At 40.8% G+C, this 24,176-nt stretch overlaps 1 protein-coding gene and 2 pseudogenes across 1 annotated transcript; 2 read left to right on the top strand and 1 right to left on the bottom strand.

Moving 5' to 3' along the window:
* Positions 1-383: 383 nt before the first annotated feature.
* LOC128579410 (serine/threonine-protein kinase RIO2-like) lies at positions 384-2,016 on the top strand (annotated as a pseudogene).
* A 10,478-nt stretch (positions 2,017-12,494) lies between these two features.
* Positions 12,495-14,631, bottom strand: LOC128579407 (forkhead box protein K2-like; annotated as a pseudogene).
* A 271-nt stretch (positions 14,632-14,902) lies between these two features.
* On the top strand, positions 14,903-24,176 carry LOC128579406 (tripartite motif-containing protein 43-like). The gene is made up of 6 exons (XM_053581522.1): positions 14,903-15,872; positions 18,699-19,110; positions 19,748-19,843; positions 22,392-22,622; positions 23,516-23,538; positions 24,056-24,176. Exons 2-6 carry the CDS (start codon positions 18,703-18,705, stop codon positions 24,174-24,176), a joined length of 879 nt encoding a protein of 292 aa, XP_053437497.1. The 5' UTR covers positions 14,903-15,872; positions 18,699-18,702.

Here is a 24,176-nt window from a genome sequence, read left to right as displayed (position 1 = left end):
GATGGCCACCCAGACCATCCTGCTGCTAGTGAGTTGCTTTGTGGTCATGTAGTGGGTGGATTTTATTATTTCATTCTCCTCAACCTTGTTTTGGGCATATGGCTCAGTCATTGGAATGTCCAGAAAATGCCACATTTGATCCTTTGGTGCTACTCAGTTCAAACAAAAGAATAATGTTCTCCAAAATATACAAAATAAGTGGCATAAAATAAAATTAATTCTCTGAAGAGTAGGTTTTAATCTCCTCAGTTACCTTTTCACATAGAAGATAATTTGTTTGATTTAATTACCATGTATAAAAATTATACTCTTATTATATATCAGTTATTTAAGAACTGATGCTACTTAAAAGCTTTATGATTGGACTTTTGTCCGCTGCCTCCATGGGGAAGGTGAATGTGGCCAAGTTACGCCACCTGAGCCGGGATGGTTTCAGCGTTTTGACTGGTGTTGAAATGACCATGAAGAACCATGAGATAGTTCCCTGCAGTTTGATCACCTCTATAGCTGGCTGTAATAAAGTTTTAAGAGAATTAGTGAAACATAAACTCATAGCTTGGGAGCATCCCAAGACTGTCCGGGGCTATTTATTGACAAATGCAGGCTATGATTATGGCTTTGAAAACACTTTGTTCCAGACAATTAGTTGAGTCTGTTGGAAACCAGATGGGTGTTGGCAAAGAATCAGATATTTACATTGTTGCAAATGAAGAAGGACAGCAATTTGCATTAACACTTCACAGACTAGGAAGAACCTCCTTTCGAAATCTAAAAAACAAGCGTGATTACCATAAACACAGGCATGATGTGTCTTAGCTTTATTTATCTCCTCTCTCTGCGGTGAAGGAATTTGCTTATTTGAAGGTGTTATATGGGAGGAAATTTCCACTTCCAAAGCTAGTTGATTACAATCGCCATGCAGTGGTCATGGAGAGCATAAATGGTTATCCTCTATGTCAGATACACCATGTTGAAGATCCTGCCTCAGTCTATGATGAAGCTATGGAACTAATTGTAAGACTTGGGAATCATGGGCTGATTCATGGAGATTTCAATGAATTCAATCGCATTTTGGATGGAAATGATCGTATCACTATGGATCGATTTCCCACAGATGATCTCAACTTCTCATCCCAATGCTGAAGGGTATTTTGACAGAGATGTCAAGTGCATCAGAGATTTCTTCATGAAGTGTTTTGGCTATGAAAGTGAGCTTTATCCAACCTTTAGTGATGTCAGGACGGAAGGCTTTCTTGATGTGGAGGTTTCTTCCAGCGGCTACACAAAGGAGCTACAGGCTGGTGACCACCTGCTGCAGCCAGTGGGCCCAGGTGAGAGGGCCACTGAGACAGAAGACGGACCTCAGTTTTCATTTTCTAATGGAAAAGTGTCAGAAAAATCAGAGGTTTGTAGTTCCAAAGATGAAAGAGAACAGAACTGTGTGGACCAGTCGGGTGGCTACAGATCATTCGAAGACCTGGAACACATCAGGGAGGACAGTTCATCAGAGCAGAGTGTTGGCACACACCACTTTGAAATGACTGACTTCAGCCAGGTTTAGAAGAAACGGAAGGGCAGGTTGTTGACAAAATTTCCATACCTGAATTTTCTGAGGAGAAAAACAGAAATGAAAATTACCTGAGACAGGGTGGTCAGACACATCAAGGAGAAGCCTCTGCTGGCTCTGAGGAGTGCGTGGATGAATGCTGTCATCTAACTGCCTTGTGTCACTGAGTAAAGAATCCAGGCCTCTCAGAAATGAAAAACATATGGGAGAGATTAATTGGTGTAGAACAAGAACTCTGAGTATTACTTCTTCTACGGGCAGTGTTGTGAGCTGTTCAACAATTCTTCCCGAACTCGTGAAACAGAAGGTGAAACGTCAGTTGACAAAACAGCAAAACTCAGCAGTCGGTGATTACAGAAAACAGAAGCAAATGTGTTTACCGAGCAATGAAGGGAAAACATGCAAAGTATTAAATCAAGTTGGAAGCAGCTAGCTTTTGGGGAGAATAATATATATTTTTGATTTTTTTTTTTTTTGCATATAGGGATTGTTCTAGTTCCATCTGTTGAAAAAAGCTACCCTTTCTCATTAGAATTAGCTTTATCCAAAAGTCTACTGATAATAGACTGGGTATAGTGGCTCATGCCTGTAATCCCACAACTTTGGAATGCTAAGATGGGAGGATTGCTTGAGGCCAGGAGTTCAAGACCAGCCTGGGCAATATAACAAGACCCCATTCTATAAAAAATAAAAATAAATTCAACTGATTATATATATTTGTGATTCTCTTTCTGGACTCTTTATTCTCTCTCATTGTATCTGTCCTTTTACCAATACCACACTGTCTCGATTGCTGTAGTTTATTATAGTAAGTTTTAAAATAAGGTAATGAGCTATTTTTGATATTTTTTTTAAAGTTACTCTACTCACCTTTTAAGTCACTTTCAGTCTTCTTTTGCATCAAGGCCAATATATAAAAAGATGAATAAATCCGATTTCATTTATAAAAAAATGAAATGATGATGAGTAGAAGGCATATGTTCCACTGGCTTCTGATTATGATGCTCTGTATGTTGCCAACAAAATTGGGATCATTTAAACCAAGTCCAGGTGGCTCATTCTAAATATATAACTTTTCATCATAAAAAAACCCAAGAAATTTGTTATTTTTTTTTTTTTTTTTTTTTTTTTTTTTGTAGAGACAGAGTCTCACTTTATGGCCCTCGGTAGAGTGCCATGGCATCACACAGCTCACAGCAACCTCCAACTCCTGGGCTTAAGCGATTCTCCTGCCTCAGCCTCCTGAGTAGCTGGGACTACAGGCGCCCGCCACAATGCCCAGCTATTTTTTGGTTGCAGTTTGGCCGGGGCCGGGTTTGAACCCACCACCCTCGGTATATGGGGCCGGCACCTTACTGACTGAGCCACAGGCGCCGCCCGAAATTTGTTATCTTTTAATTTGCTTCCCTGAACTTCATATCAGAAAACTTCTCTATCTAAAGAAGCTCCTATTAGTAATTAAATTTATCAAAGTTTTACATTATTCATTTATTTTTATTTCCAAAAAAAAAAATGTTACCCTTATTTTGTAAAGACATTTTAGTTAGGTATCCAATTATAGCATGGACACTATTTCTCTCAGCACTCTTTATTTCCCTGTTTTCTGTACTATGCAGGCTCTAGAGATGACCTTCTCACCTTGCTTCATACTCCATAAGAAATTACAATTTGAAAATAATTTGGTTTGCACATTTGAAAAAATTTACATTTGGGATAAGTTCATTTAGCAATTTTCCTTGTTTAGTCAAAAAGGATAAGTTGAGAAGTCCCCAAAGCCTTGAGGTCCACATGGTTATAAAGTTTCTGAAGGAAAACTGACTTGTCGGTTTGATTACTCCTATGAATTCTTCTTTTAATTTACTTGTGCTTTTCGAAAGTGCCCATATTTTCCGATCCAATTTGTTAAGTAATGTATGAATAATGATAACATTTGAGTATTTTTAGATGTCTTCACCAAATAGTATTTATGAATATCCCTTTGCCCAAAACATGAATTATCAAGTGGCAATCTTCCACTTTAATGTATGAGACCTGATTACAGCCAGACTTATGTTTTTCAGTCCCATAAATTCAGTATTGATAGAATTAATTATGTAAATGTAGGCCCTTTGGCTCCAGTGAAAATGCTTTCTTCTTATCAATACTTGAACTCTGGGGTTGCCCGTAGCTCAGTGGTTAGGGCACCAGCCACATGCTCCGGGGTGGGTGGTTTGGAAGCCACCCAGGCCTGCTAAACCAAAATAATGTAGCCGAGCATTGTGATGGGCACCTATCGTCCCAGCTACTAGGGCAGCTGAGGCAACAGAATCGTTTGAGCCCAAGAGTTTGAGGTTGCTGTCACGCCACAGCACTCTACCAAGAGTGACAAAGTGGGGCTGTCTCAAAATAAGAAAAAATAATACTTGAAGTCTCCTAAAGTGATGTTGGTTTAAATTTTCTCCAGTAGTTATTTAAAATTATCGTAGAGGAAATGTGCATGTGGTTATTTACATATTACTTATGGGTTATGCTGTAATTGATGGTTTCTACTGTCATTTCACAGTACTTATAAAAATCTTTCCCATAGGGTTTAAAAAGTATTTTATCTTCTGTTTAGCATCAAAAATGATGTTTATGTGTGTACCTAATTACCAAATCAAACTTTTTAACAAAATTACTTAACACTTTTTGTGTTCATTAATTTGTTTTGTACAAGAACAGTTGATTTCTATGATGCTTTTAAATCACCCAAATGATTATAAATATGTCCTCACTCTGAGCTATATGCCAAATTTATTATCATTAAATATATATACATAAACACATAGGAGTTGTGTCAAAAAACAGGTGTAATCTAGGTATTAACAAATCTACTTTGTCAGAGTTTTATCTCTTTGTACCGTTCTTTATTTTCTGTGTCATTTTCTATTTTTATTCAAATTTATATTTGTCCACCTAAATATTGATGAGGAGAGATAGGCTCGGATATATATATATATATATATATATATTTTTTTTTTTTTTTTTTTTTTTTTGCCGTGGTCGCGTTTAAACCCACCACCTTCGTTATATGAGGCTGGTGCCCTACTCCCTTGAGACACAGGCACGGCCCATGGCTTGGATTTTTATTTTGAGTACAATTAGATCATTCTTCAACTTTCTATAGATTGTATACCGCCATTTATTCCATGTAGTAAATATAGGAATTAAATACAAGAAGTACAATAATGGCCTCCTCCTGCCCACAGGAGACCCTACACATTGAGGAAACTTTGCTAAAAACCTTTATTTTTGCATATTACTTTTTAAAATTTTGATCTCAACTGCCTTAAAATCTAGAAATGTGCAATACGATAAATTAGAAATAAATCCCTATACACTCTCTACAAATTAATATAATAAACTCAGGCAAAAATTAAAATATTAAATTCATTTGAAACTTTTCCATATACAGAGCCCAGATGCAAGCTAATTCACTTAGAAACTCTATCAAATACTTAATGCAACAAAAAAATAGCCAGGCATTGTTGCAGGCGCCTGTAGTCCCAGCTACTTGGGAGGCTGAGGCAAGAGAATCGCCTAAGCCCAGGAGTTGGAGATTGCTGTGAGCTGTGACACCATAGCACTCTACCGAGGGCAATAAAGTAAGACTCCGTCTCTAAAAAAAAAAAGAAAGAAAGAAAGAAAGAAAGAAAGAAAGAAAGAAAGAAAGAAAGAAAGAAAGAAAGAAAGAAAGCAGCAGTATTGGAGGTAAAATGACGCTTCATGAATTATGATCATTGGGTAAATGTAAAATCATGTACTGTAAAATCATCAACTACTGAAAAAAAAATATCTATCTGTACCATGGGAACTTAAATCTAGATGCTGATCGGTCTTTTTATATTCCACTGTGGTTGATGTGAAGACTGCCCCTTTGTGATAATAACATGTATGTTCAAAAAAAAAAAAAAACCCAACAACACAGAGAATGTAAATCATAGGAAACTTTAATGAACTGTATTGATGGAACTATGCCATGTATCATCTTTTGTATTATTAAAGCTATTGTCATATATTATTTTCATTAGCAAACCATCCCATGACAATGGATTGTGTAGAGAAGAACATTTAGAGAAGAAAATATAGTGAGGATGTTTTACAATATGGTTTTACCTCAATAATTATAGCAGGAATTGAGAAACCACAATGTGTTATTTGTTGTGAAGTTGTATCAGCTGAATCTATGAAACCGAACAAACTCAAATGCCATTTTGATAGCAAGCATCCTAGCTTTGCCAGCAAGGATACCAAGTATTTTAGAAGCAAACCTGATGGATTCAAGCCAGGCTTGACACTGGTGGCAAGTACCACAAACAAAACATAGCAGCCATTAAAGCTTCACATTGGGTGGCACTCAGAATCACCAGAGCTATGAAACCTCACACCACTGCTGAGGATTTATTGTTGCCAGTAGCCAAAGGCATTGTTCAAGTTATGATCAGAGGAGAATTTGCTATGAAATCGAGTGCAACTTCCTTATCTAACGACACTGTCGGCAGAAGAATAGACGACAGGTCTGCTGATGTTCTTGATCAGGTAATCCAGGAAATTAAATCTGCTCCACTTCCAATATTTAGTATCCAGCTTAATGAATCTACGGATGTTGCAAACTGTTCACAGTTACTGGTTTATGTGATGATGGCAACTTTCAAAGAAATACGTTATTTGTCGGCATGATAACACTCATAAGGACCACAAGTATCTTAAATTAGAGGGAGAGACATGAAAGGTTGTATTGCAGAAATCAAAGCTATAAGGCAAAAGCAAATATATATGTTAATCAACTATTTGGATGAATTAAGGGACACTGCCAACTCAGCATAGGCGTACCCTTCATTGTGATCAAAAGGGAAGATGTTCTTTGCTACCAAGAGTTACTTACTTTGAGCATTCTTGCAAACATAATGCAGGAACAGATATCTTCAACAATTTTCAAGACACAAATGTACTTGAGTAGAATCTGGTTTAAAAATAACAGTTCAAAGGGTGGTGCCTGGGTCTCAAAGGGGTAGGGCTCCAGCCCCATATGCCAGAGGTGGAGGGTTCAAATCCAGCCCCAGCCCAAAACTGCAAAAAAATAAACAAAAATACCCCAAAAACAGTTCAGAGGTTTATTATGAATGATGCAGAGATGAGGGGCAGGCCACGTTGTGGTCTGCCAAATAGTACTATTGATATTTGGAAAAACATGTCAAAAGACAGCAAAATTCAAGAGAAAGTCACTTTCATTACATTGATATTTTCCTTCCAGAGACACCTGGGAAATTATATGGTTTAAATTTCTCAGGGAAGGTAGCACTCTATGTCTGCAGGAACTATTTTGTGCATTAGTGAATCAAAGGAAATCAATAATGAATGAACAAACAGGAAAAACTGGCTAACTTTTCCTGAATGCTCTGACTGTGAAATGGGTGTACTAGTCAGGTTCGCTAGAGGTGGGAAAAACAGTTTACCTGTATATACAGTTCCACTGTAATCTTTGGGGCCATCTATGTGCTGAATAATGGTGTTTCAGCTAACAACGGACCAAATATACAAGGACGGTCTCAAAAGACTGTACTGGAGCTGCCCAGGATAGCGATGCAATTCTTTTATTCTTTTTTTTTTTTTTTTTAAGGCAAGTTCTCATTTGTTGTACAGGCAGGAGTTCGGTGGCATGATCACAGATCATTGTAACCTTGAACTCCTGAGTTCAAATAATCTTCCTGGTTAGCTTCCCAAGAAACTGGCACTACAGATACCCACCACCATGTGTAGATAATTTTTTGTTTGTTTTTGTTTTTGTAGAGACAGGTCCTCCCTATGTTTCCCAGGTTGTTCTCAAACTCTTGGACTCAAAGCAATTCTCCTGTCTTGGACTCCCAAAATGCTGGGATTATAGGCATGAAACTCTATGTCCAGCCAATTTTTAAAATCTTGTCTACTGTAATTTCATGGCATTTTTTCTATATCTAGATATACAAATACTTACCTCTGTGCTATGATTTCCTAGAGTGTTCAGTACAGTAACATACTGTACAAATTTGTAGCCTAGAAGCAATAGGCTATACCACATAGCCTAGGTATATAATAGGCTAACCCGTCTAGTGTTGTATCCGTCACAGCCTGTAAAGATAGACTCGGACCCCACTTTGGTAAAATCAGATGGTGATTTTATTACACCTGTGCAGGGGACCACTGCTCTCAAAGGCAGGCGGCCCTGAAGTGGAAGGCAGGTTGACTTTTATACCTTTTTTGTGCCACGTGGCAAGCAAGTTACACAGAAGCATAATATTGTGGCTAGCTCAGGGCGGGGTTAGAGCTTAAGAAACACAGCTTGAGTAAGTTTCTACTATTGTTTGTTCACGAGAACCTATAGCTTGAGAAACACAGCTTGAGCAAGTTTTCACTATTGTTTGTTCACTGGGAACTAGGGGAGGTTTCGGGAACTTGGGGACTTTGTGCTTTCTCGTTCTGAAGCCCTTTCTCAGAATCTACGGGGGTTGGGGGGACGTGCTGAAGTTTTGGGAGCTAACAGGCTTTTACAGTAGGTTTGTGTTAGCATACTCAGTAGCAGTCTCACAATGATACCATTAACTAGGAATGCTTTTCTCAGAATGTAGTTTCATCATTGAGCAAGACATGACCCTATAGGCATAAATCTACATCCAAACACATATATATTTTGATCTATCAAACTGGAGTATTAGGAATTGACTTACATGATTTTAGAGACTGACGATTCTAAAATCTGAAAGGTAGACTAGTAGGCTGTCGACTCAGGGATGAGCTGATGTTGCAGTCTCCAGTGTGAAGGCTGACTGGAGGCAGAAATAATTCCTCCTCAAGGTAGGGTAGTCTTCACTCTAAAACATTTAGTTGATTGGACAAAGCCCAACCACCTCATGGAAAAGAATCTGATTAGCTCAAGTCTATTGAAATGTTAATCACATCTTAAAAACTGTCTGCACAGGGACATTTAGACTGGCTTTCGATGAAAACCTGGGTGCCGTGGAGCTCTGGTGTGGCTCATCCCTGGCAACACTATGTTGAAATAGGAGGCAAAGTTGGAAGGTGAAGCTCGTGCTGGGTGCTCTGATCCTCGAGTGAAACCCACATCAATAGATTAGTACCTCCATCAGGGGTGAGTGAGGTGTAGCTCTTTTGAGAATGGACTCCCTCCAGAGAAAGTGGGTTGTTAAGAAGAGGCTAGTTCCCCAGGTTTCCCTCTCTTGCTTCCTCTATGGCCACATGATCTCTTAGGACATGCTCACTGCCTGCGTTAGTAGAAGCAGCCTGGTGGCCTCACTAGATGCCGCTGCCCAATCCTGGACTTTCCAGCCATTAGAATTGGGAGCCAATTAATTTCCTTATAAATTGTTGAGACTCTTGTGTTCTGTTATGGCATCATTAAACAGACTAAAACATGTGACCTAGCCAAATTAATACATAAAATTTAACATCACAGCAGAGCAGACAGACAATAAGAGTATAAGAATAGGATTATTATTAACAAAATTCTTCGTTCTGTTTCGTTTTGTAGTGTTAACATTTACTGATCTAATCTTCTGGAGTGTCTAATCTCTCAATCCCAGTCAATGCATTTTTCCTTTCAGAAGTTGTAGATTTTATCTCTGTAATTTAAATTTGTTTTTTATGCTTTCCATATCCCTACTTACTTTATCTGAACAGATGAAGTATGGTTAGTTTAAATGCTCTAATGTCCTTATCTGCTAGTTCTAATACCTGTGTCAGTTCTGGTTTTGAATGATCACTTTTCCTCCTTTTGACAGGCCTTCTTTTTCTGACCCTTTGCATTATTGATACTTTTTATTGTGTTCCAGATATTGTGAACCTTGTGGGGGGTGTTGCATAGTTTTATATTCTTAGTCATATTTTTCAGTGCTATTTGGAATCACTGTTAAATAGTTTAGAAATAGTTGAATGTTTTAAGATCTTCCTTTTAAGATAGAATAGCCTAAACTGGAGAAAGATTCAATGTGAAGATAATTATTCCCCACTGCTGATGCAAATCTTTTCTGTGTATTCTACCCATCCTCCTGGAGGATACTTCTGATTAGTTCTGAATAATACATATTGCTTTATTAACAAGTATATATTTCTGTACCTCATTTAGGAAGAGATGCTCCTAAAATTATTGTAAACCAAGGAATGAACAAAAGGCTTTGGGAGTCTTTGTAAAATCATGGGTCTCAGGAGAGAATAGTCATGCTTTTGAAATTCAAGATCATTTCTCAGAACATGATGGCTGAAGCTTAATCACCTTCTGAACATAAACTATACATGGATCACTATAGAAGTTTTGAGACAGACTGTGTTATGGTCCATTATTTCATGTCTACATAACACAGTCAACAGTGTCTTTTCACATTCACCCTGCCAGTTTCAACTTGCTAGGTTCATTGGTGTTGCGGGGAGGGCTTCATCTGTTTTTGTCTGCATGGATTGTATGTGTTGTGATTTTTGTGTCTCTCAAAAGTTTCAACCTACCTATAGGAGTGTGCTATGGGAGATCTAAGACCAGGTAATAATTCTTGTTCCTTTAAAGACAATTTTTTTCTTTAAGCAAAACATCCCAAACCTATCATCAACTCTTTACGATCACCTGAATCCTTAGGTGGGGAATGCTTCAGGAAAGGGAGACATGCAGATTCAATTATTAACTTTTACTGGAGTTTTCAATAGAAATAATTCATTAAAAATAAGGTCTATCCTTGTTCTTAGTAAAGTATCTCAAGAAAGGAAGAAAAAGTATCCAATGTACTCAGCCCTACTATGAAACTAATGTATGGCTTTCATATGAAAGCTATAACCCAGTTATAACCTAAGAATATGGGAAAGAGGGAGAGGGAGGGGAGGGAGGAGGGAGGATGGGCAGAGGGAGGGTGATTGGTGGGATTACACCTGCAGTGCATCTTACAAGGGTACATGTGAAACTTAGTAAATGTAGAATATAATTGTCTTAACACAATAACTAAGACAATGCCAGGAAGGCTATGTTAACCAGTGTGATGAAAATGTGTCAAACGGTCTAAAAAACCAGTGTATGGTGCCCCATGATCACATTGATTTACACAGCTATGATTTAATATTAATAAAAAAATGAGCTCTATCACTTTTCCACTATAGTAGATTTTCTGTTATAATGATTTATGAACTAAGTAGTAAAAGAAGACATAGAAAGCAATTTTCAAGGAAACTGGCTTGGGAACAAGCCCCAGGCTGGGAAGAGGTGGGTGTTAAAAGAACCTCTCAGTGAGACTTTTTCACAGATATCTTCTCATATTTGTGAAACTGGAGCAAGAAAACAAATTGAGGCACACATACCAAATGCCCAAATGTTCAAAATGTGTAACTATAGCTATCAAACTGTCAATACACATCTTCTATCCTTCTGAGAAATATTTTATACTTTCATAACATAGAAGGCTGGATTGGAATTTAGAATGGTCAGACCTATGTATGGAGCCAATGTTGTGCTGTCTGCTCTGGAAAAACAAACCAGGGGAACGATCAGAGCAGCTCCTGGTTCACACAGTCAATTTTGGATTTAGAAATCCTAGAGAGACTCTAGGAACCAGAAGTCCTCACAGACGTCTCTGTCAGTTGGGTGATGCTGGGTGGTCTTGGAGGAACCAGAGAAAAGTGCTCTGCTCTGTAGGCCCCAGAGCACCTGCAGTCCTTGTTTCTGAAACTAAGAGGATGCTCAGTCCAGTGAACAGTAAAAACTACAATAGTATTTCACTTCCCTTTGTTGTAAGCAGTGTAGGACCCACAGCCACCTGTTAGAAAGACTTGGACCCCACTTCGGGTATAAATCAGATGGTGATTTATTACACCTGTGCAGGGGGCTGTTGCTGGGATAGCAAAGGGCCCGAAGTGAGGGGCAGGTGGACTTTTATACCATTTGCGCCATAGAAGCAAGCAGAAACAAAAGCAGAACGTGGCAGAGAGGCAGAGTTACAGTCAGGGGGCTATAGCCTGGTGACTGCATGGCCTACATCGTGATGGTTGGCACGGAGACAGCGTGGGAGATACAGTAGCTTGGGAACTTCGTGTAGGTGATTTTTCCACCATTGTTTAGCTGTTGCTAGGGGGTTGGAGGAACTGGGAGAAATTCAGTTTTATTCTGAAACTTGCCTTTCAGATTAAACGGGGGAACATGCTGGGGACTAAGGCTGAAACAGGCTGAGACAAACCTGGGTCTTTTAGGGGGCTGCTCTTTATCACACATTCTCCCATGTTTCCCCAGGCTTCCACTATCATGAGATCCATCCACTGGTGATGGGGACAGGGGGGTTCTGGAACTTCCAGGTTCTGCAAAATTATCCCTACTCTACCTCCACTGTGCCCCAAGCATCCAGGAATCTGCTCAGCAGGGTCCCTTTCCCTTAGGGGTTCTCCATCCCAAGTCCCTGCTTTAGGCCCCTAGAATCAAACCTCTTGTCACATCCCTGGATGGCCTCATCCAGAAGAAAACCCAAATCTCAGAGGAGACCAGGAAAGACCTCAAGGTGAAATCATCTATGTTGCCCATGCTCAAAATGAGGCATCCTAGAAGATAGGGGCTTCCTCAACTTCATTTTCCTTCCTTGCTATCATTATTATTTTCTTTTTTTAGGAGACTGGTTTTACTTAGAGTGAAAATATTTTGCCAGGGACAAAGTTAACACAAAGAAACAAACAATAAAAAATACCAAGAAAGAGAACAGTTAAGTGCAGCTCACGAATCCTGGCAGGTCTTTTGCACAACTGGCTCATCCCTGGGCCCTCACATGTGCCTCATGCACCTGGGCCTACACGTGTGGCTGTGGCACCGCTGGTCTGTCCCACCCATGGAGACCGAGGTGCTGAAATCCTTCAGGCAACCACTCCACCAGGGGACATCTGCAGCTGTCACAGAGTAGCTCCCTCTGAACTTTAACAAGACAGACAAAAGTAAATCATTCCATGGGCTGGGCTAGGCTAGGGGATGTGCTCTGAGCGTAGGTGAGAGGCAATGTCTCCTTTTGGCACCACAAAGTTGGTATCTTTGAAGTCAGAAAACTCTCCCAGACGCTAGTTTTGGATGCCCTTCTCCCTCGCAGCTGCCGGTGGCGTGGCCATGCTCAGGGCCATGACCATACTCTCGCTGTCCTCCGTTTTCAGCCGCTGCTGCTCTGGCTGCTCTGGCTGGTCGCCGTTCTGGCGCTTTGTGGACGGGGCAGGGAGGCTGATGCTGACCATGGGCTGCCAGTTTGCGGAGGGCTCACTGCCCCATGGTCCACCTTACCGTGGACTGAGCTGGGGATTGGTACCACGTGAGTACCATTTTCTGTTTCAGATTTTAGTGGTTGCTGGTGTTGACCTAGAGGCTCCTGTTGTACTTTGTTGACCGTCTGGACACGGGTGGTCTGTGAGGGCTGAATGATCTGGCTGGCAGCGCCTAGTGTATCATGACTAGTTGCGGGAATAGTTTCTTTTTTTCTGTGTGTGTGGTTTTTTGGCCGGGGCTGTGTTTGAACCCACCACCTCCGGCATATGGGACTGGAGCCCTACTCCTTGAGCCACAGGCGCCACCCAATAGTTTCTACTTTCACTTCCGTGTCATGGCCGTTCTCCCCCCGGCTCGGATGTCGTGGGGGGCAGCACAGCCACCTGAGTGACCACAGCTTGTCCTGCAACAGTGTAAGTGTTTGCTGGGGCCAGTCCAGCCACACTGGTGACCAACACTGCTGGTAACTGGTGGACCACGTGAACTGTCCGCACAACGGACGGCTGGGAGGTCGGAGTGGTCACTGGGGCTGCAACCGTGTAAGGGGCGGCCTTAAATGGTCTGTGGCAGCTGTCGCTGAACAGCAATGAGGACTGGCTGGCTGGGCAGAGGTGACCATGGTGGCTCTGGGCACACCAAGCTTCCTGGATGTCAGCAAGTTTGGTCTGTGAGGCGCCAGGCTCAGGCTCCATGGTGTGGGCGAACCTTCCCTGGACAGGCTGCAGGGGTCTGGGTGCTGCTGGAGTGAGCACAGGCGCCCCAGTGTGACTGGGAGAAGCCACCTGCTCCTAGAAGAGACAGTGCCAGGGGGGTTCTAAAGTAAGGCATATCCCTAGGCCGTCTTTTCCTAAAAGTCTGCTCTATTGATTTGCATTCAGAGGCAGGATCTATCCTCCAGAACAACCTTTTGCCTGGTTCTTCCTGGGAACATGCTACTTTGATGAAGTAACGATTCAGAGAGAGATTGGAGCGAATTGAGTTCTAGCAGCCCTTGTCCACAGTCCTGTACTGGGGGTAAATTTTTGTGATGTGCGTGTAATTCCATTTAGGGTAAGTTGTTTATCAGGAGCCATTCTAATTGCTTGTACTATTAACCGTGCACAGGAATAAGGTGGCTTTGAGCCACCCTTTGGGCTTTCTCCTCCGGAAGCTTCCTTCTCATGTTCTGGCTGCGAGTTTTCGGCCATTAAATTGAGGTCAGGTGGCATCACTCGGCCCACTTTGTACCCTGAACAACCTGCTCTGTGGGCTGGATGGGCAGGAGTTGGCAGCAATGATGCCCCCCGTGGGGGAGGGGAGGGACCACGGTGTCTGGAATGTTGATGGTCAGGGGCAAGATGGGCGGCTGACCGGCCTTCACTGGGGACTCGGCACTTCCTGCTTCTCCCTCTTGTCCTGCACAGGGCGGTGAATGTGATCTTGACGTTTGTGCTCGGCAACCTGAACCTGCACATGGGAGGCAGCAGCTGCCAGGCGCCCTGTGCCTCTGGAACAGCAGTCCACGCACAGGCTGTTCTTGCAGAGGCAGTGCAGGTAGAAGTAGCCGCCAGTGTCCAGCCTGGGCTGTGCGGCCAGCAACTCTGGGCGTGAAGATCTTGAGGTGGCACGGGGAGATGAAGCTCCAGCGCCCCATACTCATGTCTACCGAGCCCTGCCACGAGTTGCACCGGAGGGTCACGGAGCACTCCTTCATCAGATACTCGAACTCGTGGCCCTCCAGTCATGCCATGGCCGCGCTGCCCGCCAGTGGGGGACCCACACCCAAGAGTGCCACCGCTGCCGCAGCCATCGACCTTTGTGAGGGCCCGCCGCTGCTTGGTGCAGGTGCCTGCAGGAGGTGGAGGCCCAGGCGCCCGGCCAAGCTCCACAGCAAAGCCTCTGGTCAGTGAGGCAGATCCAGGCATTCCTTCCTCTAGGTCCTCAGAGCCTTGGTGTATCATCCCATTGTCCCAATTTTCTCTGTGAAGCCAAGACAGTTGCCTAAAAACTCTTGTGCACAGATCTGAGATGCCTCTTCAGAATCCAGGTTGGCTCTCTCAGACAACATGGAAGATGTTTGGAGGGAATTGTCAGGAGAAGGGTTTTCCTTAAGGCTCCAATGCGTCATCTCTTCCCACCCCATAAGCAGTGAACTAAATGAGTTGGGGAAAAGGCTCCCATCATATTATATTCTGGGGTAGAAATAAATTCTGATTAACCTCCACATAACTTCTCTTCCCTGCTCAGACCCAGGGGCACCCTGCTTCTGGCTTCCCAGCAATTTCCTGGCATTCCTTCCCTCTGACATGGGGTTGGGGGGCGCCTGGCAAAGAATTCTGTATTATGCTCTGGGGAGAAACCCTTAGGCAACATTATCTGGAGTTTCAGGAGCAGGAGAAATCTGTGTTCTGAAGTAAGGGCCAAAATTGTTCTCACATTACATTTTTACATTCCAATACAAAAATAAATCAATATAAAAAATAAAACACTTCCTACAGTAACAAATACATGTGAAGTCACCCTCAGGCACATCATCGTCAACGTTTCTTAGACATTTGACAAAATTACTAACTGTTGAAAAAAAAATTTTTTTTTACCATTTTTTAAGTTAATAATTAAAGCTACCAATCCAGAAATCATTTTTTAGATACTAAATCACCAGTAGGGAGTTTATTTGTTGCAAAAATATGTGATTCTTGATGAGATGATGTTGGTAGAAATTTGTTTCCGGAGATATCCAAGGTGATAAATCAGTCTTCCCTTTTGTCTCCGGGAAACCTAATCGCCCATACTAACACCCACCCATCTGATGAGTAGTAATCACTTTGATAATCACTTTGACATTATGGGTGTGGTCCTCAGAGGTCCTATAAATTAGAGACTGTCAAGGAGTCAAGCTCATTCTCTCCATAACAGGCAGAGTTGAGTTGGGAGCTCACTTGGCCTCGCACACTTCTGAAAGCTACTACCCCTACCCTGTGAGGTCCTGATCTTAACCTGACTTCATACTGCTCCAGCAAGCACTGGTGAGGTCACAGATAGAGTCATTAGGTGAGTACCCAATCTGCATGAGTCCCTACTACTTTCTATCACTGAAATAAATAGTGTAATTTTAATTTGCAGATCAGTCAATTGAAATTGTTTTTATGCAGCGATTTTGCTCAGTTAGTAAAAATGACTCCTACACTCTAGTTGAAAGATAAACTATTTTATAAAGTCATCTTACTAATTTTTAATTCATATGATGATTTTTCTGTATTATTTTAGGTATGTCTTCATTGTTTACCTGGTAATATTCAAAGATAGGTTGCCAGATGACTTATAATTTTGTGCTTTTTGTAGATTGTACAAATTGGCAAGAAATATTTTTTCTTTTTTTATTTTTCTTTCTTTTTTTGTTTTTGAGATAGTCACCCTTGGTAGAGTTCTGTGGTGTTGCAGCTTACAGCAACCTCAAACTCTTGGGCTTAAGCAATTCTCTTGCTTCAGGGTCCGAAGTAGCTGGGACTACAGGCACCTGCCTTTTTTTTTTTTTTTTTCCCGCTGCTGTTGTCATTTTTGTTTTAGTAGGCTCGGGCCATGTTTAAACCCACTTGCCCAGGTGTATGTGGCCAATACCCTAAACACTGAGCTATGTTTGCAGAGACTGGCCAGGAACATTTATTCTAGAAATATGTTATACATGCATACATACATTACATACTACTTTATAAGTAGTGCTTCATGTACGCATAGAAGAGATATTCAAATAAGTGATAACTTTCTTAGGAAAATATTGCTCTTGACGGTGGCAATATTGTCACTTTAGAAGCTTCCATTTATAAACTTAAATACTAAAAATGAGTAAATGTTTAGGCACTGAAAAAGATGATATTAGTGATCATGAAGGAACCTCAGTAATGAGAATGCTATCTGTATTTATCTACTATAGAAAAGAGAACCCCAGTTTTATTGTACAATGAATTTTATTACATGATATTTATTATTTCTTCTCAGTGTGAAAGTATGCCTGGTGTTTTTCAAAGACCTGGAAGATCTAATGTCAATGGTGTATTTACTGGTCTGTGGTGGAGAACAGTCATGAGGTGGTGGGGGCCCCCACGACTTGGAAACATTCTAAGAATGACCCCCAGCTGCCCTTTTCCTTCAAGAACAACATATTTTTCTTCAACTTGTTTTTCATCCTCTCCCAGGAAGCTTTTACCTTTTACTTCACTCTACGGAAGTCTTGTGATGAAACAATTGTAAGGGACTAGACTGATTTTCATTACCTTCTTTGTAACCTTTTCCTTAGCACCTACAGAAGCCCATAAAAAGTTGAAGATATTTTTCCTTGGTTACACTGTCTGTGCACAAAGAACTTTAACTTTCCCTATATACTTAGGCTGATTTCTTTGCTTGAGGCTGGTGATGAGCATGGCTGCACCACTAATCCCAATCCTGTATTTGTTTCTCTTGTTATTCTTAGTTGCCCACCATTATCACTTTGGTTTTTCTCCATCAAGCAGGCTCTAGATATTCGATTTGTATGCAAGATATAGATAATAAAGATAGAACAGATTCAACAACTTAGGGTATTTATATAAAAAGAGACTGGTCGAAATATGATCCAATTTTACAAAGTTAAGTTTGTCTCCTGTATTCAAAAGTTGATTTTGGGAGGGAATCTGTTAGAGACAACAAAAGACATCAATGGAGAAAATTTGTTTTATAAACATGTTGTATATACATTTTTCTTATTTTTATCAATTGGTTAGCTGGAAGGTATTTTCTACCTCATGAGTGAGACACACAAGACACAGTGGCATTCTCTACATTACTGCATTTTATAATTTTTTTTCTTTTTGTGAAACATTTCTTATCTATTGATATGGACGTTGTAGTCAGCAGCATATCTTTGAGTTGATTGAGACATAGGGCTTGGAAGAGGAAATGTACCAGAAAATAATTGTTGATTGAATTAAATTGTTGTTTAGAGAATAACAGGTGCTTCGGTAGCTGATTTTAATTTAGATCTGAAACCTTAACACTTACTTTAGAGTGATGTTGGAGACGTGTCATGGTAGGGGGATTCCAACAATTAATTGAGATCAAATCTCAGCCCCTCCTTCCATTGTCAAGTCAATGACTGGCAATGAGAATTAACTGATTTTCAGATCCCTCCAGACCAAACTCCTGGAGGTACAGATTGGGTTGAGCTCCTGTAGTTTGAGCAACTTAAAGGAAAGTAATACAACACAAAACATGCACATTTCTTTTCTTTTTTCTTTCTTTTTTTTTTTTTAAATTGAGACAGAGTCTCACTTTGGAAATTCAGTAACCACGGGGCTTTGCCAAATTTCTCAATATTGATTCAAAATCAATCTGATGTCAGAGAGGAAAATAGGTGATAAAACTATGGGCATCATAGCTTACAGCAACCTCCAACTCTTGGGCTGAAGTGATTCTCTTGCCTCAGCCTCCTGAGTTGCTGGGGCTACACGTGCCTGCTACAATGCCCAGCTATTTTTTTTTTTTTTCTTTTACCAGGCATGGGCCAGATTCAATTTTAACAGACCCAGGCTGGATTTGATTCACCAGCCTTGGTGCATGTGGCTGGTGCCCTAATCACTAAGTTATCGGCGCCCAGCTGAAAACTGGTACATTTCTAGAGGAGAAACGGTTTGGTAAGGTAGATACATGTTAGATAAGTACCCAACCAGTTATCTACAAAGCTTGAGAAATGTGTTTGTGCCTCAGTTTCCCATTTGTGTCATGCAAAGGAAAGCTATTCTGCTCTAGATAGGAGTTTATTATTCAGTCAACATGTGAGTGTATTTTTGGTTAGACTTTTGCTTCTTTAGGGCAGAAGAATAAATTCTAATTTTCTTTCTTTAGTAACATGGACCTAGATATACTGCAAGCCTTCCAGAGGGAAATCACCTGTGCCATCTGCCTGCACTACCTTATAGACCCAGTCACTATAGGCTGTGGACACAGCTTTTGCAGGCCCTGCCTTTCTCTCTCCTGGGAAGGAGCCCCAAATCCTGCCCACTGCTCAGAGTGCAGAGAACCATCATGGCAGAGAAAGTTCAAAACCAATATTGTTCTGAAGAATCTGGTGTCCGTTGCCAGAAAAGCCAGTCTCTGGCAATTCCTGAGCTCTGAGGAACAAATGTGTGGAACCCACAAGGAGAAGAAGATGTTCTGTGAAGTGGACAGGAGCCTGCTGTGTTCACTCTGCTGTAACTCCCAGGAGCACGGGGCTCACAGACACTGTCCCATTGAAGGGGCAGCTGCGGACCAGCGGGTAAGGGATGCTTCTGAGATCACATTGAGAGCTGGAGGGTGGTAGAATTAAAGAGGGTAGAAGGAAGATGAAGATCATGAGGAAGAGTTTTCCGTTCTTTACCATGCCTAACATGTACTGGTACATGCCTAACAGCTATACATATAGCCGCCTCCATGAGGTTAGCATTCCAATAGAAGGATGATAATGTGAATTGATTGTTTTCATTAAGAGGATTATGCAGACATCAACAGAAAGCTCTCATGTTCAGAGATCATCGACTAAGAAAACTACGTAAAGAAAATTTTGTATTGGAAACACATTTACCAAAACTTGACAAACATGTTAGCTTTAAGTACATTGGAATGGGCATTTGAAAAGCAGTTGTAGATGGACATCATGAGGCAGGATGCTTACCTGAAACTTCCCCAAATATATCAAATATTTATTTGTTTTGCCTTGATAGTGGTTGTATTACATGTGGGCTACAGTCTGAAATCTTCTAATATAGAAAGTTATGCAGAGTAAAAGTACAAAATAATCCTGCCGCTCTTCCCAACATACTTTTATTGAACATCCCTTGACTCTCTGCATCAGTCGGGGTCAGAATTCTATACTGTTTGTTTTTCTACTGCTCACATTTGTATCTTTCTGGCAGGCTAAACTCGAAAAGCAAATGAGATCTTTATGGGACAAGATCCAGGAAAATCAGAGGAACCTGAGAGAGGAACAAATAATGATTAACCATTGGATGGTAAGTACAGGAAATGTTTCCATCAGATTTGGCTTCGGACAGACATGCTACAACATTAGCCATTAAACGCCTGACCTGAAACCATGAGTTCTTACATTCAATGAATTGATAGGTTTATGGGATAAATGCAGGTTGTCTTAAAAGACACATACATAGGGAAAATGAGAAATTTTAGCCAAATGTAGCTTCATATGCAAAACATTTGTTACAAAATTTTATAATACATTTCTCTATGTGTAGATACATATATGTATAAATTAAGTCATAAAATATAAATATATATAATATGAATATATGAATTTTGCTTATATGGTGACTTTTGGGACACCCTGCTGTTGGGCTTTTCAATGGAGGGTCACATTTTTCTGAGGATTTCTAGACCCTAAGGTAAGAACAACCACAAAAATTACCCAAAGAGAGGTGGAGAAGGCACACACACAGGGTTTGAGGAAATTCAGTAACCACCGAGCTTTCCCAAATTCCCCAATATTGATTTAAAATCAGTGTGATTTCAGAGAGGAACATAGGTGATAAAAATTCCATGGGTGCCTCAGGCAAAGATTTATGTGGGAGATGAATTCTAGAAAATACAGAGTATGTAATTGCGTATTGTAGGCCTTTCATTAGGGATGGAAAAGCATGAACAGCAATTTTAGAAGTGTGCCTGCCATGGTTAAAACGGTTTGCACAGACGCTAGACAGTGATACTGGTAGGAGAACATAGAACATGTGGAGAGATTGACAAAGAAGGACAGAACAAAAACAAAAATACTCAGCGGACTTAGAAAACAAATACGTGATTATTGGGAGGAGATGCAATGAAATTAGAATTCCTGTTTTTAAAATGGCTGGCCATATGAGGCCCAAGGTCATATTTAGGAGCACCATGGAAATTAAGAGAATAGAAATCTTTTTAAGGGGTTAGGTTCTTGTCTGATGGCTTCTAATCCTATATGTAATATACAGTATTTCTTCTAATTTAAATAATCAGGTTGCAGAGTGGCGAGACTAATGAGTTAAACAGATCACAATAGCTCATACAAAGTTTTAATAAGAAACCTTAAATTTCAACTGTTTAAATGTTGGATTTCAGATTTGAGAGGATATGTATTAAAGAAAGTAACTGGGGAAGGTGACTCTCCAGTGCCTGTCTATTTTTAGAGATGAGGTCTTGCTCTGCCTCAGGCAGGTCTTGAACTGGAGACCTCCAGAAATCCACCCACTCAGAGTGCTGGGATTACAGGTGTAAGCCACCACACCCAGCCTCAGTGTTTCTGACGACCAGAGATATAAAATCAAAGAGCATAGCTATGAACGCCATCAATTTTAGGAATCATTCATTAAAACTTTGTTATATTTCCTCCAACCAATATTACCTTTACATGCCAAAATCTACAACCTGGATCAGTATGGTAAAATTTTATCTAATTATCATTGCTTAATCAAATACCAAGGAATAAATAATTGGAAAAAGATTGCGTATCCCATAAAATTTTGGTATCTTTTTCCCAGAATTTTACACTGAATAATTAACTAGACATTTATGTTAAAAGGTATAATTGTTAATCTATTCATGGATGCTTTCTATTGAAAGTATTTCAATTTATTCAAAAGTGAATATTGATGTAATTCAGTTCTCAAATTACTGGATGCTATACTTTTATTCGTAATGTTTACTTGAAAAATATGTGATCTGCCTCAAGCCTATGACAGGCTATTTAGTATGATCGTAAATATGATTAGTATCAATTTTATCCAAGAATGTTTAGTACTAAATGTAAACTCCACTAAGAAAATCTAAAGAAATACTTTGTCGAGGGTGGTGGTTTGAATCATAAGACAATGCTACATCTAGGCACACGTTGTGTAATCAGGGCACTTACCTTGTGTATTGAAGAGAAAAACATTCTACATTTTTAAAATATATTACTTCACCAATTGTTTCCTAGATAGCAAAAAACAGGACAGTGTAAATAATACTGACATATCTTTATAGTAAAATGAATAAAAGCCTTGACTAATATTTGATATGATAGAGGACATAGAAATCTTGAATGGTAATTGATGTAATAGGAGCAGAAATAAAAACACCTTTATAGATAGGAGAGAAAAAAAAAATAATGCCCATATCTTTACCAATATCAGAGGTGAGTAAAGATGACTCCTGTCAAAAGGTCACATAACAATGAAAATCAATGTGCTCCAAATAGCCTCCATCTTTAAAGAAAGCATAACTAAGGTTACTATGAGAAATAATGCTTCCTGAGTGCTCGTGACCAAGGAGCACATGGTGGATTTAAAAATGATTTATTTAGGTTGTGCGCTAATAAACTGGTCATGATTAACAAAGAAAAAAAAAAAGGAAGGAAGAAAGGAAATAAAGAGAAGAATTGTGGATTGTGACAGCTGGACAATGTGAATTTAAGCTGTGCACTGCTAATGGGTGAAGGGCAAGAGCCAAAGAGAAACAGGCGAGGTGTGCGTGCAAGTTAAGGTGGCCTGGAATGTGATCTGGGTAACCCATTTCTATCTAACCCATTCCTTACAGGAATATGTGCTTCTAGTGAGAAAAATGACCAGGACCAATTATGCAGAGCTTCACCCAGTTCTCTATAAGGAAGAAGAACAACATTTGGAGGAACTGGAAAGGGAGAGCTGGAATATCCTTCAGCAACTCAAGAGAACTGTGGCCCAAATAAATCAAAAGCGGAAACAACTAAAGGAAATGCACGAGGAACTGATGGGCATGTGCCACAAACCAGATGAGGAGCTGCTGCAGGTCAGGACTTGCCCTCAGCTCACTGGCTACATCTTTTTGTTGTTGTTGTTGCAGTTTTTGGCCTGGGACAGGTTTGAACCCACCACCTCTGGTATACGGGGCCAGCGCCCTACTCCTTGAGCCACAGGCACCACCCTGCTACTACGTTAATCTCCATTATTACTTTGGTCCCCAAAATATTTCTCCTTATTTCCACATCTTTGTTGGGAGTCATTTTTTGTTTATTTTTGTTTAGACAGAGTCTCACTACTTTGCCTTTGGTAGAGTGCCAGGGCGTCACACCTCTCAGCAACCTCCAGTTCCTGGGCTTAGATGATCTCTTGCCTCAGCCTCTGGAGTAGCTGGGACCACAGGCGCCTGCCATAACACTCGGCTATTTTTTTTGTTGTTGTAGTTCGTCCAGGGTCAGGTTTGAACCTGCCACCCTTGGTATATGGGGCTGCTGCCTTACTCACTGAGCCACAGGCGCCACCCTCCATTTTTGTCTGTAAGGGAAAATACAGAAATATCTGGCACAAGCTCCCACTGATTTTGCCATTCTCTGTGGATGTACTAGATTTGAATTGTCTTAATTCATTGGCCTTGGGGGATAACCCCTAGCAAGAACCCCTGGTAGACATTGGATGGTGGCAGGAGGCTGGTGACTGTGGTTCCTATCCATTAGCTTCTCTCTCTTCATGTCACCCTCAGAGTTATGAATTCATCAAGAGTTCAGTCTGTTACCAGGTTGTACTGGGCTCATCCTTTAAGAGGAAAAAGAGACATGGTTGATAAGAAGGTTTAGGGAATGTTTGTGATGAGTAATTTTCTTTACTTTCCCAAACCCTAAGCCTGGATAGGCACAACATCCAATGTCTGAGGAATATAACTTGTCCTTTTTTCCCTCTTTACAGGATTTGGGAGCCCTACTGATGAGGTAAGTTGGACCTTCAATGTGAACTGGGGTACCTGGTTAGGACAGAGATCAAGCTGTTTCTAGCAATTGAAGCCATTACATATTAGATTATAGCTATTACATTGTTTATGTGACCAAGCATTCATGTGCTGTTCTGAATACCATGTCCTGTACTCCCTTTACCACAAGTTAGTCTTGATCTCTGCCTGGTGGCTCAGAGGGGTATGTTGACGGGCTGAATTCACAAGTAGCCAGAAGGCATCAAACTCAGAGAAATCTTCAGGGGTGTGGACTAGATTTCCCCAGGATTGTAGTTAAAAGCAAGTGTCTCTGAGAATCATGAGGTAAAAGTATTTAAGCAAAGAGAAAAGTAAGAAAGGTACCCTATGAATAATAGAATCCTGTAAGGAGTTTGTGGAGGTAAGCATAATTCGGAAGTAGTCTTCGAGAAAGTCTTTTCTGTTGGGTACTTATGTCTCTCTTAAGCATCATGATGAAATGTTTGGGAGCCAAAGTATCATCTGAATCCTTCTTCCAGGAATGAGTATGTGCAGCTGCACATGCCCCGGCCTGTGCGTCCAGAGCTCAGCATCAGAGCCATCACTGGACTGATGGACAGATACAGCCGCTACCGGGGTGAGTGTCAGCCTGCGGTGTGA

The sequence above is a fragment of the Nycticebus coucang genome, unplaced genomic scaffold (assembly GCF_027406575.1).
Source record: "Nycticebus coucang isolate mNycCou1 unplaced genomic scaffold, mNycCou1.pri scaffold_67, whole genome shotgun sequence".
In the NCBI taxonomy this organism is placed as follows: Eukaryota; Metazoa; Chordata; class Mammalia; order Primates; family Lorisidae; genus Nycticebus; species Nycticebus coucang.
The sequence above is the reverse complement of the archived record's forward strand: the minus strand, read 5'-3'. Positions and strand labels throughout refer to the sequence as shown.

Excerpts from the sequence above, each read along its gene's own strand:
- LOC128579406 (XM_053581522.1), top strand. The coding sequence starts at position 18,703 with ATGGACCTAGATATACTGCAAGCCTTCCAGAGGGAAATCACCTGTGCC. Across the intron at positions 22,623-23,515 it reads CAGATGAGGAGCTGCTGCAG|GATTTGGGAGCCCTACTGAT; the intron begins GTCAGGACTTGC and ends CCCTCTTTACAG. Across the intron at positions 23,539-24,055 it reads TTGGGAGCCCTACTGATGAG|GAATGAGTATGTGCAGCTGC; the intron begins GTAAGTTGGACC and ends TCCTTCTTCCAG.